Source organism: Varanus komodoensis, unplaced genomic scaffold (assembly GCF_004798865.1).
Source record: "Varanus komodoensis strain SLA01 unplaced genomic scaffold, ASM479886v1 scaffold44_3, whole genome shotgun sequence".
NCBI lineage: Eukaryota > Metazoa > Chordata > Lepidosauria > Squamata > Varanidae > Varanus > Varanus komodoensis.
In genome coordinates this window covers 3,437,587-3,455,965 of record NW_025336010.1, presented here as the reverse complement: position 1 = coordinate 3,455,965, position 18,379 = coordinate 3,437,587, and the positions used below count along the sequence as shown (strand labels likewise).

Here is an 18,379-nt window from a genome sequence, read left to right as displayed (position 1 = left end):
ACTTCACAGCAGAATAAAATCTGGATTGTTTAATCCACACAGGTTTAGCCCCGCTGGTGCTCCGAATTGCCCGCACAGGTCCGTGTTGCTGTGCTCTCCAACCCCGGAAAGTTCACCCTGCGCAAAAGCCGCCTTGACCCCTTTGGTGTTGTGCGAGGGGAAACCGCTCAGCAAGCCTGGCCAGTCGGGTGTTTTTGCAGAAATGACCCATGTGCAAGCTCTCCCTACTCACTCGGAGCCTTACTCACTGCCTCTGGGTCTTTGTCTCCCATCTCCTCAGGCACAGGAGGCAGCAGAGCGGGAGCTGATCAGGGCCCAGATCCGGGAGCTGCGGAGCCATCAGCAGGGAGAGACGAAGCCGGCAGAGGTGCCAGGTGGGTGAGGCCACGGCCACGGCGCTCTCCGCGTGCTTGAGCACTGTGCTGCTGCCCAGAGGAGGGGGGCCGCTGAGGGGCAGGTGGGGGGAGGCGCCTGAGACGAAAGGGTGCGCCAGGTGTGTGCGGTGTGCAGCGGCGGCCCTGCCGGGGGCTCTGCGTGGGAAGCCGGGGCTGACGGAGCGAGGGCTTGAGGGCGGGCAGCATGTCGTGCAGCCGTGGGGAGGGGGCGGGGGAGCCAGCACTGATGGTGCAGGGGACTGGGCCCCTTTCGAGGGTACGCAATTCCAAGGGCCACATTAATGCTCCTCAGTGTGCAGGCTGCACATTCGAGTGCGCAGCGCACAACCATTTCCCACACACCCTCGCCACGGCTCTGTGGAGGAGGCTGGCATCGCCCCACCGCCCTGATGTCCCGGCAGGATCCAAGAGAGAGGCCTCTCGCGCGGCATCTCGCGGCCTCTGCCGTCCAGACGTTCAGCTCACGGCATTGCTGGCCATCAGCCGCGCTGGCTGGAGGTGGTGGGAACAGAGGCCCAGAGCACGGATGGGCCTGGCGCTGGGGAGGCCCATCTTTAGTGCGTCGTAACCTGCTCTCTGCGCCGCTGTGCCGCACCTGTGGTCCTGATCCACTGCTCTGCCTTTTCCCAGCAGCCTGCTCATCAGGGACATTCCTGCTCCTGGACCCTGTCCCTCGCCAGCCTCCTTCGGAGTCATCCTCGTTCCCGGAGAGCAGCTTGGACGCCGAGCCCGGCTCCCAGGGCCCCCAGGCCAGCTCCCACGAAAGTGATTCCGGCTTGGCCTCTCCGCCCGCTGCCGAGGGGGAGCACGACCCAGCGGCGCTGGAGGGCAGCGAGGCATTGGGGCCCCCTGAAGGAGCAGCCATGCTGGGGTTGCCGGACGCCCCCGCCGCCGGAGGAGGTACCTGCGCAGGAGAGGGACCGTGCCCAAGGCTGCCCAGCGAGGAGAACGAGAACGAGAGGGGAGGCGCGCCTGAACCTGCTCCCTCTGCCACAGACACGGGGCAAGGCAAGAGCAGCGGCCCCCCGCCTGCTGCCCCCCAGGTGTGTTTGACTCCAGCTCTCAGCATCCCCAGCCAGTGCTCCCCGGGATTTGGAGAGCATCCACTTGGGGAAGGCTCGAGCAGAGCCGCCGTTCAGAGGTCTGCGGCCTGCTCCTGGCTCCCCCCCATGCCGCTTCCCCCTCAGCCTCCCCCGGCGGAAGTGGCGCTGCCCAGGGCGAGTTATGGGCGGGCTGGGGTGGCACGCGGGTGCTGGCAGGCGGCGGCGGGGGCTCTCCCCGGTGCGCAAGGCCGCACCAAGAGCCACGCACTGAGCCAGCATGCCTTCGGGTGGCAAAAGGGACCGTTTCCTTTGGTTTTGAGCTTCTAAATATCGTTTGAGATGTGGGGTCCAGCTGATGGAACTCAGCATGATGGGGCGGTCCAGGCTGACTCGAATTCCCTGGAGCAGCAGCAGCTCGCAGGGCAGACGCTCCCCACACGTGTCTCTGCGTTGGCCCCTAAGTTCAGGCTCAGCCTTTATAGTCTTTACGCCCTGGAAAAGGAGGGAGGTGCGCTGGGCGGCATCCGCCCCGCCGGTGCATCAGTGGCCTTCGCGGCGGAGCAGCAGCGACGGAGCTCGCCACTTCAAGGGCCGCTCTTGCCCTCGCCAGTCATGCTCTGCTGCGGGGTGGCCCTGCTTTTGGGGGGCGCAGCCCTGACGCTGCGTAATGGCTGTTCTTTGCCCTTTCTGTCCCCCAGCATGTGCCTCAAGCCCTGGAGGAAGAAGCAAGCGCAGCAGGCGAGAAGGAAGACGGTAGGGAGTCCCTGGGAGGAGGAGGGCGCGCATGGGCGTCCGGGAGCCAGGGGGCGGCTGGGGACGTGCGTGCCGAGCCTCACGGGCATCAGCGAAGGTGGAGATCAAGGCAGACTGCCCCTTCCGCCCTTCAGGCTGCGGCCGGTGAGGGGGCAGCGGGCCAGTGAGGAGGGCACTGGGGACCCGGCCTGGACACGCTGAAAGGGCCACTGTGCAGAGTGTGTGAGAAAGTTGAGGGCAAGGGATGTGAGGGGGGGGAGCTTGTGCGCTGGGGGGGGGAGGGGAGGCTGAGGGAGGCCCGGCCCCGCCTCCGTCCCTCGGCCCCCCAGCCTTCTGGCACCATTAAAGCAGATGGCGGCCTCAGGCGGAGGGCCCTTCCGCTGGTGCACGGCTGCCGGTCGTGGCGAGGAGGAAGGCCCCTCGCGGCGCGCTCTCTTCGTCTTCGTACTGTGCAGACCGGCCCCTCTGCTAGGCCAAGCTCTCTTCCTGCCCTCCATAGCGGGAAGTGCAGGGGTGCCTGGACACCTGGGCACTTGTGGGGGAGCTGGGGGCATAACTTCGGGGCTCCGAACAGCTGGGTGCCGCGGGGTGCCGGCCGCGTGGCCGTGGCCAGGCTCACCCCTTGCCTTTGCGTCCTCCTGGCGTCGCCCTTTTCGTGGGCACTTTGGCAAGTGGAGACTCCTCGGGCGGCTGCTGCTGCTGCTGCTTTTTAAAAGCTATTTTTTTTGTTGGCGTGGAGGCAGTTTTTGCAGACATGGTGGGTTTTTGGCATGCAAAAAGTCTTCAACAGTTGCTACCCCCGCAGGGGCTTTCCAGAGTTTTATGCAAGTCCTTCTTAGCTGTACCTGGAGGAACTGAGGCTTGAACCTGGAACTGTTTACATGCAGCGCATGTGCTGAGCTGTGGCCGGTGTGCCTTGCAGAGGGAGGCCTGCAGCTGTAATGCTCCGTTTTGGCAAAGGGTGACCCCTGTGCCCACGAAAGCATTGAAATTCTGCCCAGCGAAACCTGAGCTCCAGGGCCCGTTGTACAGTGTGCTGCATTTCCTGCCTTGTGTGCGCTATTCTAGTTTCCCCCCACTGCTGGAAATCTGTGGCTTGGGAGGTCCAGCGCGCATCTCCTGTACATGATCAGCCATAACTCTGTAATAAGAGGGGCTAGGAACTTGAGGAGTTTCTTTCAAATAAAAGCTGAGACGTCTGGGCAGCAGAATCCTGCACCAAATAAGCTATTCTGTGTTTCCCCAAGGATGTGCCAGGCACTCCGCAGCCTCCATGCGCAGGGCGGGTTTCCGAGGGGAGCATCAGTGCGGACTGCCATGCTTCTTCCCCAGTCTTCCCAATGTACCGCAAGTGAGAAAGCAGCCGGTTGCTCTCCGGTTCGGGCGGCGGGGGGGGAGTGCTGCCCCATGCAGGCGGTGTGGGGTGGCCCCCGCGGGGAACAAGGCTGCCACGGGCCGGGCACGTTGGCGGGGCTGCCGCTCCAGCTGTGGCCACCCGGCTGGAGGGCCTGGAATGCCTCTGGGGGGGCGTTGGGGGGAAGGGGGAGGGAGACGGCGACACACAGAGCTGGGCCCCCAAGTGCTCCGTCCGAGTCGCGTGCCTGCCGGACGGGGCCGGCGCGAGGATGCTGCAGGGCCGAGCACAGCCCCTGGGGACGCCGCACGCCTCGCCTGCCCGTGGCCCTCTGGCCTGGCGGCCCCCGCTTCTGCCACGTCGCCCTCCGCTGCGGTTCAGCGACGAAGGGTCCGTCGCGTGTGCCGGGGAAGCCTCACGGGCGGCAGTCCCTCCCGCAGAGCCAGCCGGGCTGCGCTGGTGCCAGGAGGGACCTAGCGGGGCGCCAGGGGCCAGTGCTGCCCTGGAGCGGCCCCACAGGGCGCGTGTGCCCCTCTCCGGGGCTGGGGCCACCTGCCCCCTCCCTGTCCTCTGCGGTGGCCGGGCAGCCGCGGAGCTTCCTCTGCAGGGCCATGAAAGGAAACTGCTCGGCGGAGTCAGACCTTTTGCATTCTTTTGCCCAATAAGGCCAGGAACGGCTCCTCATGCCTTCCTTGGTTGGCCCTCTCCTTGCCGCCTCCACTCCGTCCACAGCTCAGCTTTCTCCTCTCTCTCGCCCCTGCTCCCCCCCCCGTCCACCCCCCCAGCTGATCAGGGTGCCCTTTGCAGCCCACTCTCCCTTGCGTGCTTTTCACTCGGTGCCCAAGTCGCATCACATTCCAGGCTCACCCACTTTCCCGAAGGGGGGGGATTGGGGGGATCTGGCATGGGAGGCTCTGGGAACTGGAGCGCAGTCATGTATTGCCCCCCCCATGCCATCCCTGCCCAGAAGTTCAGCTCAGTGATGCCAGAGCAGTGGGGGCCCTTCCATGCCCCCCTCCGCCCCTTCAGGACTGGGAGGTTTCGCAGCTGAGAATTCCCGTGAAGCAGCTGGAGTCCTGCAGGGAAGAGCTGAGCTGGGGTCCGGAGGCCTTTGGGGGGCGTTTATTCTCTGAGTCTCAAGGAAGAAGGGGTCTCTCCACCTACCGGCTGGTGTGACTTCAGCCCAGGGACAGGGAGGGGCTACTTTGCACAGTCATGGCAAGGGGACGTACCTTCTGGTCCAGAGAGCAGACCTGCCTCCTTCCTCAGCCAACTGCTTTGTGGCTTGGCTCACTTGCTGGAGCGATTCCCTCGAGTACTACCTCCTTTTTCATGCCGTTTGCGTTCCGAGGCTCAGTTGGGGGGGGGGGGTTGGCAGCTTGTGTGGGCATAGAATAGGTAGACTTCTGGCTCCCACATGCTTCTCCGGTGCACAGGGTCTGGTGGACTTGCGAAGGCCATTGTATGTATGCCTTGCTTCCTTGAGGCTGCCCACTGTTGGAAGCAGGATGCTGGGTTAATAATAGGGTGCTATTGAGTGCTCAAAAGTGCATGCACGTGCTTGCACATTTCTACAGATGTCAGACTGGTGCTGATGGGGTACTCAGCCCCTGTGCTGAGCTGGATGTGGACCCATAAAGCCAGAGGTACCGGCAGGTGACCCTGGCAGCGGGAGTTCCTTCTCTCCCAGGTGCCTTGCCCCATTTGGGGGCTGCCTTGGAGGAGGGTTTGGAGATGACTGGGCTGCTCCCGGGGGAGCGGGGTGGGGGCACCCAGGGTGCCTTTCCTCCATGCTCAAATCCTGCACCGGCGCCTGGTCCGTGACGCAGGTGTTTCCCTGGGAAGGTGCAGGGCCCTGCCTCCATCTGCGGGTGCTCACTTGTGCGCTGAGCTGCCAGCGAGGGCGCTTCTCTGGGATGGCCCATCAGCAGAGGAGACGGCCGCCACCCCCAGGAAGGCTTCGCAGTGGGGGCCCCTTGGCAGTGCAAAACGCCTCTTGCTCTTCGGCACCAAGCAAGCCTATTCTCATTTCCCCAGGCTTTGGGGGACTGGGGTGCAGCCTGGGTCCCCCTTGGCCAGCATTCTGTTGAGACAGTGGCTGAATGGGAGGGCATTCTGGAGATGCTCACGCCCCCCTCCCCCCCGAAGGGGGTGGACCACAGCTCTCATCAGTGTGGCCAAGCTACCCTATGCTGAGGGATGATGGGAGCAGCAGTCCAGCAGTATCTGGAAGGCTGTGGTTTACTCACAAGGAGAACTGCCCAAGGGAGGGCCTCATTTCAGGAGCACATGCCGTGCAAGGACGGGGAAAGGGGGGCAAGCAGACGGGCCGCTCCCCCTTCTTTCTGGGCACTGTTGGCACGCGTGCGTCTGGGCGAGTGATCTCGGCAGGGCTGCGCTGGGGTAGCAAAGTGATGCCCCTTTGGACCAGGCCCCACGCCATTTGCATCGCTGCCTTGCCCGGCCCCGGGGGCTGCAGCGGATGCCCCCTCCCCGCTGCTGGAGCTGGTTGCGAGCAGCTGAGGACGGGTGGAAGCGCCCGACTCGGCCTGCCCGGCCTGGGCAAAGGCTGCTGCACAGACCCGGGCAGGGCCTGCACAGTGCGGCCCCCGGAATGGAAAGGGGGCTGGGAGTGGGGAGGGGAGCTCCTTTGAGAGGGAACCGTGGCCAAATGTGACACCGAGGGGGACTGAGGAGCTCCTACTCGGTCCTGGCCTGACCTGCTCTTTCTCCTCCCCGGCGCGTTCCTGTGCAGCCCCTCTGCAGGTGACCCCCAGGAGCTCAGCGGCCACTGACACGGAGTGCTGTGAAGCCACAAGGCCTGCGCCGTTCCCAAAGACCAGCGCAGGTGACTCCCTGGCCCCCCTCCGGCCTGCTTTTCTCCGGCTGCTTTGTGACCTCGCTCCGTGGGACCCCCGGGCACGGGGGACAGGGCTCCCCAGGGCTTCCTGGAGAGGAAGGCATTCCCAACCCAGTGCCCCGGAACTGGCAGTCCACCCACCTGCGGGGCATAAGACTGGGGGAAGCTGATTTTGGACACGGGGAGGGGCACCTTTCCCACAGGCAGCTCCAGCATTGTGTTCAGGGACCATCATCCCTCACCGCTGGCCGCGCTGGCTGGGGCTGATAGAAGTGGCAGGCTGGAACATCTGGAGGGCCACAAGGCAAGGACTGACGAGCCCTACCGGACCTGGGAGGGGGTCCTTCCTGTCCCGTGTTCCCACGCAGTGGCCACCCCACAAGCAGGCCAGGAGGCTGCACCTTCCTGCTCATCATCCCCGCGGCAGCATACCTGGTGCCCGCCCGGTGTTAGGATACGTGCGGCGGCCACAGCCCACCCTTCATGCACTCTGGGCGGCCTCTCCACACAGCCCCCGCTCTGGCTCAGCAGCTGTGGCCCAGGAACAGCGGAAGCTGCCCCGGCTGGAGCACAAGGCTCCGCGTGGGCAGGCAGGGGCTGCTCTCGCCTCAGTGGGGGCGCCAGGGGCCGGACCCAGAGCCCTCCATGGGCAGGGCAGGTGCAGCTGGGCTGCGGCTTGCGGCTGCCCCGTGTGCAGGAAGCTCCTGCTGGGTGTCTGGGAAACGCCGTGGGAGGGTTGTGCCCCCCCCATGGGCGGGCCAGCAGCCCGCAGCCATGTGTGCTAGGGGGCCTGGACTGCAAGCACCGCCCCTGGCCCTCGGCTGCACCGGGCGGCCTCTGGGCGTTGCAGGTCAAGCACCTGCAGGGCACCAGGTGGCCTAGCTGGTCATTCGCGTGGCTGTACCTGCGGGGCACCGTTTAATGGCGGGATCCCACCCCTCCAGGTTCTGCCTCCCTCCCTCCCTGCCCCCCCAGACGAGGCAGCCCCTGTGGGTGCCGAAGGAGTGGGCTGCCCTGGTGGGGGGGTCTGGGCCACGCAGCGGCTCTGGGGGCGAGCAGGGAAGGAAGGGAAGGCGCGCGAGTGCACTTCTTGCCGGGGTCCAAACTGCTCCCAGGAGGCCTGGCCAGGTTCCCAGCTGTGTGTGTAAACGCGTCCTGGTCTCCATGCCAACAAGCACGTCTTGCTTTTTCCACTCCCGCCCCCTCCCCTGCAGATCCTCGCCCGGAGAAGCCCTGCCAGAGGTCCGGCTCCGTGTGGGAGCGCGCGCGCAAGTTCAGCTCGGAGCCCCGCGCCCAGGGGACTGCCTCGCCAGTGCCCCAGAAGGGGGAGGGCTCCGGCAGGGGCCCGCGCGCCCCGCAGCAGCAGCGGTTTCTGCAGCCCCCGCGCCCGGCGGACTCACCTGCTGGGGCCCCGAGCGGTGGCGGGACCGGCACCGGCACCGGCACCGGCCATGCGCTGCAGGAGGGCGGCGGGCGCTGGGCAGGGCAGCCTCCACAGCCCTCTCCGGCCAAGGCTGGGGCTGGGCGGCCTCCGGAGGCGGGCGGTCCCCGGGGGCGGAGCCAGGGCAGCCAATGGCCGGGCAGCCCGCTCGCCCCTGCCCGGCAGCCGCTTGAAAACGCCAAGGGCGGCCGTGCGGGTCCAGAGCAGCCCCACGCGCCGCCGAGCAGCGCCCCGCCGCCCCCGGCCCGCCCCCTGAGCCCCGACCCCACGGGCGCCATGAAGACCCTGCTCACCATCGAGATCAAGGATGGCCGCAGCCAGCCCGTGCGGAGCCGCGTCGTGGGCGCGCCCGGCAGCCAGCGGGCAGGTGAGTGGCACGGCTGCCTGCTGCGGGAGAGCGTGCTGCGGCGCCGGTGGTGCCCGGCGAAGCGGGGGGGGTGCCGTGGCCGGCCACGTGGTCGCGGGGCCCAGCAGCGTGTTCTGGCCTCTCGCTGCGAGGAAGGGGAAGAGGATGAGCAGGAACAGCCCGTGCCCCGGAGGCGGGAGCAGGTGCTTTGCAGGCGAGGTTCCCCAAATTGCATTTTGCGCCCGCTCCGCTCCGCTCCGGTAGATGAGGGCCGCTGGCAGGATTGTGTGAGTTGGGGTGGGAAGAGCACGGGGCCCTGCACCCCGACTGCTCCTGTGCAGAGCACCTCCGTGCTCACTTTCTGCCTCTTTTTTGAAGCACAGAACCTTTGCCGTAAGACCAGCCAGAACCAAAATGAGAGGGATGCCTGGGTGGGTGGGAGCCCCTGGCTAGCTGACAGCTCCGCTGGAGCTCCAGGAGGGAGTGAAAAGTGGGGTGGGAAACACACATGGCCTCCTGGGGGGCTGAGCCCTGGACCAGGGCAACGCTGTGGCTGCCAGCCCGAGCCAGCTGCCCCTTCCCTGTGCTCTGGCTTTCCGTATGGGGGGACATGTGGCCCCTCCGTCCAGCTGTTAAGGAAGGCAGCAGGTCTGCTTCCCAAGGGTTCACGAGGCCAACAGGGTGGTGATGGGGGGAACTCTTGTTCCTCCTCCAGGTAACCGGCGTGGTGGGAAGGGATGCTGAAGGGGCTGGCCAGAGAGTGAGTGGGGCTGGGTGGAAGAGCAGGTCTTGTCTGGGACCTGGAAAGCTTCCCTCCGCCTGCCAGGATAAACTTCTGTCTATAGCCAGATGGGTTGGAATTTGTATTTTGCATGATTGAGTGGAAAGTGTTTTTGTTTTTATGAAACCCTCCAAGCCCAGCTCCCTTGGAGTGGTTCCAGCTCTCCAAGAGGCCAGGTGGTTCCCAGCAGCAGCCTATTTTGGTGCTGTGAGTGGGTCGCCCCCACCATCCTGACCACTCTTCCCCCCTGTCCAGACTGGGCCCATTCCTGAATGTTGTAAACAGTGGTAGAGGCAAAGAGGCCAGCAGCTGGACTGATACTGGGGTGCTAATCACAATTTTAAGGGGTGCCTCGGTGCTTTTTCAGTGCTGGATCCGACAAGTGTTCATGCACTTCAGTGCCTGGGGCTCTGTGCTGGGAGGAGGGGGCTGGATGGGTGGGTTGTGGTGGTTAGATGAGGAGTGCTCTACACTTTTAAAAGATCTGATTTATACCCCTCCCAGCCCAGGGGCTTGGGGTAGCGGGCAGCATGGCCCCTGTGTTGGAGCAAATTGCAGGGAAACCTTTGGGGGGGCCTTGAAGTTCTTTGGCCCATCTAACCCCTCTACATGGTCAGTTGTCCCTCCCCCCACGTGCCATTGCCCTGGCTGCTGGGTCCCACAACCGTGCCGTCTCCACACCCCACAGAGCTCACCCTGGGGCTGAGAAGTGCCCCAATCCGCATCACCACCAGCAGCACTGGCAGTGTTGGCACAACCAGCCATGGCGGCGGCGGCGGGACCAGTGTCCTCAAGGTGAGCCTCTTCTCCTTTTCCTGTCATGAGCGGAGCCGGCTGGAGCCGGGGGTCAGACTAGATGGCCCAGGAGACCCCTTCTGACTTGCTCTGTTTCTGTGTTTCTCGGTTTCCCTCCCTCTTCTGAACATCCCACTTCTCGCAGAGATGGGAAACCCAGCATCAGTTTGGATTTCCTCGCGGCGCTGAAGCTGGGGGGGTGCATGGGTGGGTGGGGAGGACAGCTTCCCTTTGGAGGGGCGAGAGAAGTGTTGGAGCCCCTCAGGGAACTTGGTTGTTGAATGGTGCACTAATAAAGAGGTGGGAGAGGAGTGTTTCGCTCTGATGGAAAGTGCTCCAGATGCGGGAGCTGCAACAGCGTGTGCGGAAATGCAGAACGAGGGCCGGCAGAGTGGAAATGAAAGAAGCGATGCAAGTGCGAAGCACCGTGCCCTCGGAATGTGGCTCCGGCGTGCCCTGTGCTCCAGGGCCTTCCGCAGGCCAGGCAGATTCCATCCTGGAGCCCCGAGCCCTCCCCGGAAGTGCAGCTGACCTCCTCCCGGCAGCAGATCCATGGTCTTTTGGGTGGCTGGGAGAGCAAGCTGCACCCGAGCCCCAGGCGCCACGGGGGAGGAGAGCCACGGGGCCCCCGCCTGCGATCAGCATCCGCGGAGCGCGGCTGAAAGACGGTGCTGTGGCGCCAGCGTGTGCCTTAGCTAGCCTCCTCCGCAGGCGCCTAGCGTGATGATTCCCAGCATCCCCGTCCACTGGCCATGAAGGCTGGGGTGATGGGAACTGAAGGCCCACACCTCAGAGGGGGAAGGCTGTCCTGGACCATGTTGGTTGGGGGATGCTGGGAACTGTACTCAAACAGTAGAGGTACCGGTTCGCTGGAGTGGTGCTTGTGTTCATTTGGCGTGAGCCTGCCTGGTGGGTGTCAGGCCAAGCAAAACACCAACTGCAGGATTCGTGCCGCGGGGAGAGGAGGTGGGAGCTTCCAGAGGGGCAGAGATGTGCTGCAGAGGGGGACCCATCGCATCTCCTTGCAAGAGCGGGTGTCAGTTGTAGGGGCAGTTTGTCCCCATGAGATTGAAGGACAGTCGTTCACTTGGATGGGGGAGCTGGGGGGGGGGTGCTGAGCACCACTCTGCAGGGGATTTCTCCAGGGCAGCAGAAAAGAAACAGTTTGAATGACGCGTTATGACCAAGCAGGAGAAAAACAGGCTTGTCCGGGGCAGAAGGAGGAGGAAGTTGCAGTAGCTGCAAAAGGACCATAAAAGTAACGTGGACTATAATACTGGAATCATTTTGTGAGTGCGCTTTCAAAAAGCACGTTTCTAGTCCTTAGGCTGCCAAGAAATGCTGGCAAGGGTGTGGGCATCACCTGCTGAAGCCTCAAAAGCCAGAGGGAGGCTGAGCGTGATGGCGCATAGTCACAAATGCAGCTTTATTTTTGCCTTTCCTTTCATGACCACCAGCACGGGGGTAATTGCGGCAAATTTAAAAAATGTGCAAAACTGCCTGCTCTGGCAGAATGCTTGCAGGGTGCAGGATGTGGAACCTCCGGCAGCAGGACATTCCCTCCCCCGAGCATCCTGGCCTGGGCACGAGCTCGGTGGCTGCAGCGTGGGTGAGCGCCCGGACGGGTCCCGCTGCAGGGGCAGCCGCCCACACCTGCCCCGGGCTGGTCGCGGAGCCCGCCTGCCGCTCTGCAGCTGTGTGCCCAGGGCATCTCAGCAGCCTCAGAAGCATGCGGGGGGTGCCTGCGCTGGCCGTTAGGTCCCGCGCCGTCAGCGGGTCCTCTGGCTGTGTGCTCAGGAGCTGCCTTCCCCACAGAGCTGCAGGGTGCCAAGTTGCAGAAGGCTGTGCCCCCTCCCCAGGGCTAGCCAGCCCAAGCTGGCGGGACTCCTCCCCCGCCCAAAGGAAGGTGTGATCCCTCCTCCTGCCCCCCCCCCGGCCACAGCAGCAGCAGCAGCAGCTCAAGGTTGTTCTGCGATGGCTGAGGCAGCGCCTCTCATTGCCGTTGACATTAGTGGACCCTGGGGGGCCTCGGCTGCCCCGTGGCGTGACCCCCTCTGCCCTGTCCTTTTGGGCTGCTGCGGCCGAGCCCCCAGGGCAGTGCAGCAAACCTGGCGCTTGTTGGGACGTGTGGGACCGGCCTCCTCACGGCCCTCGGTGCCTTCTGTCCTCAAAAGGCAAGCCCCCAGCCCTCTGGTGGTGCCCACCCCCCGCATGGCCCTTCCGCAGCCCTCGGGCTGGTGCCGAGCAGGCAGGCACAATCCCTCTGCCCGGCTAATCAGGGTAATGCTTCATCCGGTGAGTCCCTGCCCGCCTGTCGGCTCTCGTTAAGGTATTAGCCGGTGGCCCAGTCGGGGGGGGGGGCGCAGGAGGAGCCGCACGGCGCTGCTCGCTCGCACGGCACGGCGCTTGGGGGTGGTCTCGGGGCAGCCCCAGCGCCTCTTTCAGGTGAGGCGGGGAGAAAGCCCTCAGGCCGGGGCCCTGTAGGCCCTCGGGCGGGCAGTGGGGAGAGGAGGCCCGCCGTCCGTGAGGAGCAGAGGCCGCCTGTGGGCTGAGGAGTGCCAGGCACGGGGTGAGCAGGACGGTGAGGTGTGCTGCCAGGCCGGGGAACCTGATCTCCCTTCCAGCCGTGCATTATTCAGGAAGCGGCGCGGCAGAGCTGCCTTCCCGGCCGGAGCTCAACCTGGAAACGGTGACTCAGGTGAGCAGAGCGGTCCTCCTGCACCCTCTCGAACCAGGAGCAAGACTCCCGCATGCCAGGCAGGCCCTCTGAGGCCCCTGCCGCCTCCCCCTCCCCACTCATCCACTGGTCACTGCATCCCAGGGCTGGGAAAACCCCCTCAGTGGGAGAGGGGCTGGCCCCGTGGTCGTGGCAGCCTCGTGGCCCCCAGACCACAGCAGAGAGCTGGTCGGCCTGTGCCAAGGCCACAATGCTCGGACACAGGGGACTCCCGGGTGGTTAAGCATCCCTCCATGGTCGGGGACCCTTGCACTCGGAAAACTAGCAAGCCGAGGAAAGGGCTGCTGGATCTTGCTCCTCTCTGTGCGGCAGCGTCCCACCGCCACGGTTCGAATGCGGGTTGGGTCCTCTGTCTGCCCTTGACGTCAAGTAAACTTGTGCTGGTGCGCGGAGAAGGCAAGCCGCTTCCCGTTTGCCCTCTTAATTTTCGGGGAGCCATTGCCCCTCCCATACCTGTGAATCTAGCAGGGTCCTTTTTTGTTGTTCTGCGCCGGCAATTGTCTCTGAATTGTGGTGAGCCTGTGAATGAAAGCCCCCCAGAGCCCATGGCAGCCCTCTCAGCGGTCCTAAGCTTGAGGCTGGGGCATCCTTTCTGGGGTCCATCCTGCTCTCACTTGCTCTTCTTTTCTGCCTCCAACTTTGCCTAGTATGATCATCTTCTCCAGGGAGTCCTGCCTTCTCCTGCCCAAAGCACAACCGCCTCAGTTCTGTCCGTTTTGCTTCTTGGGAAAGCCCTGGCTTGATTTCATCGCGGGCCCGCTTGTTCATCCTTCTGTCAGTCAAGGGCACTGGCAAAATCCTCCTCCAGCACCATGTTCTGTGTTCTGGGTACATGGACTTCCTTCCATGTCCCGCTTGCACACCCCGGCCTGGTGACTGGGGACCCAGCAGTGCACCTGCTCTTGGCCTTGGGTGCCAGCGAAACATTCTTGTGCTTGTTGAGCTTTTCCAGTTGCATCACTGCCGACCTTCCGAGTCTCTCCCGGCTTCACACGTCTCAGCTGCAGCCGTCTTTGGAAGGGGTGACTGAGCCGAGGGGGCAAACGGCATGCTGCTTGCTTGCCTCCCTTGAGCGGCTGAGATTTGGGATTTGGTCACTGGGTGTGGAATTTGGCATGTGGAGATCCTTGGCACATATTTTCGCTTGCTTTCCTTCTTTTTTGAAAAAGCCAACGCTGGTGCTTATGGCGGTCATTGGCGACAGTGCCGGGCGCGATCCCCAAAGCCTGACGGAGGAATTCTTCTTTGGCAGGGTTTGCCTCCTACCTGCTTCCTTTTCCTCCTCAGTTGCGGCGCTCATCTCTTTAGTGGGCACAGAGCCTCCGCGCGCACAAGGGACGCGTCGTTCGTTGGACCAGGTGCACTTCGAGGAAGATGACTGGGGCTCCGGCAGGGTCTGAATGCACCTGGCCTTATAACCCACTGCCCATTTTTGATGCATTGCTGAGCATTTTTCTCTCGCTCTTTTCCACAGTGGTGCCTCCCCGCCTCCCCTCCCTTGCGCCCATGCCCCTGACCCGCCGTGCTCGAGGCTTCCTGCTTTTCAGCCCTTCGTGGCCTTTTCTCCAAATTCTCTGCTCGCAGCCATGTGCACATCAGTTTGCACATCTTGAGGAATGCGGGGGCTGCTTCAAGTAGCTCCCCATTTTTGGCTCAGCAGGTCACAGAGGTGTGTTCAGGCGGCTGCTTGGAGCCTGGACTGCCTGCGGGAAGTCCCTTCTAAATGGTGAGGCTCTGCGTAGCCCCCAGGGGGCACCCCTCCCCTGTCCAAGGTGGCTGCTTGGCGAGGGTCCGACTCCCCGCTGCCTGCTCCCTGGCCGGCCGTTCGGCCACCTGGCCCTCTCCATCACGCTGCCTTTGTCACTGGAAAGCTACCCGGGGGCCGGCGCGTGCCCCTCGGTGGCAGGAGGAGCAGGACAGCCACGCCGAGACCCCCCAGCCCTCCGCCCGCTTGCGCAGGTCCTGCCGCCACTATAAAAGGCAGAGCTCTTTGTCTCGGCACAGCAGTGGCAGAGGAGGAGCAGCAGGCCAGACGGCCTTCGGTGCTTCGGCTCTCTCGGGGCATTTGGGCAGCACAAGGAACGAGCGGCCCCTTGGTGCCATGCCCGGGGCGCCGGTCCCCAATGTGGGTCCTGCCCAGGAGCCAGTCCGGGAGGAGCCCCTGCGCGGGGCCGTGCACGAGGTCCGTCAGGAGCTGCAGAGCTGCCGCCTGGCCCTGGAGCAGCGCATGGAGGAGGCCCTGCGGGTCCTGCGCCCGCTGGCTGCCGCCGTCCGCAACCTGCAGGAGGAGAGCGCCGCTCTGCGGGCCGAGCAGGAGCGGCTCGTCTGCAAGGTGGAGCGGCTCCGCCTTTTCCTGGCGGAGGGGAAGGACCCCAGCACGCTCCTGCTGGAGTCGGAGGACCCGTGTGCCCACTTCCTGGGCACCGAGGAGCCTGCCGAGCCAGTGGCACATCCGCCCACCTTCTCCAGCACCCGGAGGCACTCGGAGGTGCACCTGTCCCGGAGCGGCAGCGCCGCGAGTCCCCCGGCTCCGGGGAGCGCCAGGCATTGCTAGGGGAGGCGTCTGGGGACTTAGCCGAGCGAGCGGGGCACCTTCCCCATGCCTCGGCCAGCCCTCTCCCCTCAAGGAAGGACAGACGGATGGGCATGGCCACTTTCCCCTTTGCCGTGGAAGGCCCTTCTTGGTTAGCAGCGCCCTGTGTGTCCCTCCCCCTCCCCCCCCGCATTTGAGAAGAGGGGTGCAGAGAAGGAGCTGGAGGAGCTGTGCCTGCTCGGGCGCCCACCTGCGGCCCGCTACCTGCGTGAATTCCACACTTGCCGCTAGGCAGATCTTTGCGCCAATCAAGATCGCGGTCCGGCTGAGAAGAGCTGCCTGCCTCCTGCCGCCTGGTTGCTGCTCCTGTGATTCTGTCGTCAGAGCACCCGAGCGCTTGGCAGAGCTGCTGAGCCGAAGGACAGAGGCTCTTCTCCTGCCTGGCCGGCATGTGGCTGAAATGTTGACAGAGGAGAGGAGAGGAGAGGAGAGGAGAGGAGAGGAGAGGAGAGGAGAGGAGAGCAGCGTGCAAATGAAGTCAGAGAAGCCAGATGACCTTAGCAATGGACAGGCCTGGATAAATTGGGCAAATGAAGTAAATTGGTACCCATCCATTTTGCATCCCTGGTTTTGCTTTGGTTGTGTGGGGGCGAGGGGGCTGCTGAGGGGGAAGGGTCCTGCATGCCTGACTGTCGGGGAATTCCCCAGGCGCTTTCCTCACCGTTTCACCACCTCTGCGGCTGCTGTCCAGAGGACTAGAAACGCGAATGAATCTGGACTCCTCGGCCCAAGTGCTGCCTCCTCTGCTTGTGGAATACAGAGAGACCTGCCCCACAGCTTTGCATCCTTGGGAACCCAGGCGGGGCAACTCTTTTTGCGAATGCGGTGTGCTAAGAAACGGGCCCTGTCCCTCTGTTGGGAGAAAAGGTTTCTCCGGCTCGGTATGTGCAGCAAACTTGCCCCGTCTGAAGGGCAGGAGCCTGGAGGGTCTCCGGGTGGCGTTTCAGGGCTCCACTGCCTGGTGTGGGCCTCCTGCTGTTATTTCTGACTCCTAATGTGCCCCCACTCCCCCCCACCCGCTGCACCCTGTGCCACACGCATTCTTGTGGCGGGCGGGGGGTGTCAGCAAGACTTAACTTTTGTAACAGGCAGAAAACACAGAGCCAGAGAGGGATCTGCCGGAATCTGAGCTGGTTTCGGAGCAAAGCGCACAGCCTTCAGTGGAGAAGTAGCGAGACGTCTGCTGCGGGAGAGCTTTGGGGTCTTGGCTCCCCACATTCCCTTCCTAACCATGCCCCATTAGAGACCCCACATCTTCTATGAAGAGAGGTTGACCGAATGTCGCATTGTAAATCAGGTCCTCTGAGCAACTCCAGCCGAACCCCTTGCACCCTTCAGGATGAAGAACAGGAATCTGTACCAGCACCCCCTTGGAGCCCCCGCAGGGGGGCTGTCATTCTAGGGCAGGGGTGCTTGGGTGCCGCTGCCCTTCGCTGGCCGGCTCGTCGTGGCTCCTGGCTGGCAAAGGAGGGCGGCGGGCGGCTCCCGTGGCCGTGGGTGCCCCTGCTGAACTGCCCCCCCCCCAGAGGAGGGTGGGATCGGCTGCCCTGCTGCGTTGGGTGGCAGCTGCCGGACAAGGTGACCGGCGTGCCTTGCCGGGCGGCTTGCGGTGCCGTACCTGTGCCAGCCGGAGCCCTCCTCCCGGCATAGTCCTCGTGCCTCTGTGGCGGGCGGGGAGGGGGGCAGCAGCTGGGTCGCCTTTCGCTGGTCTCCGGCCAGCGCCGCCCAGGCTCTGAGAGGCTCCTTCCCTCCCCAGCAGCCGAGCGCAGGGCTGTGTGCCGGGCGGGTGGAGCGGAAGGTGCTTGGCCTGCCGCGTCCTGCGGGGAGAGCCGGGGAGCTGGGTGGCGGCACCATGGCACAGTTGCAGAGGACCTGGGGGCGTATCTTGCGGCCCCCGTCTTCGGGGAGGGGGGCAGACGGAGACCAGAGCAGCCTTCCCCTACCCGGCGCCGTCCAGATGTGCTGGACCGCAGCTCCCGTGGGCAGCGTGGCCCGTGGCGGGGCACCTGGCGTGGCCCGCAAAGCACGAATCATTCCGAGATTCGGGGCAGCCAGGATCCGGCCTCCCCACCCGGCTCGTGGAGCTTTGGCAGGCCGTGTGGTCGTCTTGGGGCAACAGCCGTGATCTGACTGTGATTATGTGAACGGGTTCCCACAGCTTTGGGGAAAGAGATGGGGCTCTTTCCGAGCTGCAGCTGGGGCCTGTAGTGCCTCCCCGTGCGCTCACTTGGAGCTTACTTCTAGAAAGCGTCATCCGTAGGAAGACAACCCTGTGCCTCAGCAGGCCTTCTGACTGGAAGCAAGTCTCCCCAATCCAGGGACTCATGCAGAGAAGCAACATGCAGCCTCCCCTCAGAACCAAGAATTCCGCTCTGTCTGTACATTAGACATGAATGACTCTGTCACATGTGATGCAGGGGCATGGCAGAGTGACCCGCCTGCAGTGGAGGCTGACTGGAAGGAAGCAAGGCCTGAGCAGTGTCTCTCACAGAGATACGACAGGAGGACTCCTCTCAGGACAGCTGCTTCTGCTCTGCCTCTGCATCAGCTGCATGAACTACCTGGTTTGTGCATGGCAGAGAGAGAGCAAATCACTGGCCCACAACTGGAAGGGGATGAGCCCAGGGCAGTGACTTGGGCAGAGATGCAGGAGGAAGACTCCTGTGGGCGGCTGCTGGAGCACCGAATTATTCCCTGCAGTCTGTTAGTACCACTTCTGGGGCCCTCTGGTTTTGGTACATGGTTCCAAGTGCCTTCTCTTGGCCCATCTCCTTCCCTTTTTCTTCCTCCTCCTCATGCATGTGTAGCTTGAAGGAGTCAGTTCCTTGGGTGTAAAAGAAAAGTTTCATGTTGAAAGCAGAACACACTTACGGACTTTTTAAATGAAATGTTTGCATTTCCTTGCAGACTTTGGGGCTTGGGCTAAAGCCATCCTGACCAGAGAAGCAAATGAAGTTATCTCCGGCAGAGCTGAAATTTTGGTGGGTGGGGGCTCCTTTAGCTATGCAATTGCCCCGGGGCCATGGGGGAGTTCTGGGGGGGAGGCACAGGGGCAGCTCAGCGGGTCCTCGCTTTTGCTCATCTCCTCGAGGGGTGTCCAGGTCACAGGCACCACTGAAAGGGAAGGAAGCGCTGGATACTCAGACTAAACGATCAGTCATCATCCTGGTCGGTCACTGATTTTTCAGCCACTTGGCACAGAAGGGGGGCTTGCGTGGCCTGCTGGTGGGAACTCTGGACTGGGGGCTTGGATGGGCCGGGCACTTGGCTGTGAGGCTTAC

General features: G+C 63.8%; 1 protein-coding gene across 1 annotated transcript in view; it reads left to right on the top strand.

Moving 5' to 3' along the window:
- Positions 1–18,379, top strand: part of SMTN (smoothelin) — a 69,277-nt gene that overhangs the window by 26,692 nt on the left and 24,206 nt on the right. Inside the window, exons 7-12 of the mRNA XM_044444193.1 lie at positions 281–374; positions 1,026–1,438; positions 2,137–2,191; positions 6,301–6,393; positions 7,620–8,213; positions 9,662–9,768. Of these exons, the coding sequence (XP_044300128.1) occupies positions 281–374; positions 1,026–1,438; positions 2,137–2,191; positions 6,301–6,393; positions 7,620–8,213; positions 9,662–9,768 (1,356 nt within the window). The remainder of the gene's footprint in view (positions 1–280; positions 375–1,025; positions 1,439–2,136; positions 2,192–6,300; positions 6,394–7,619; positions 8,214–9,661; positions 9,769–18,379) is intronic.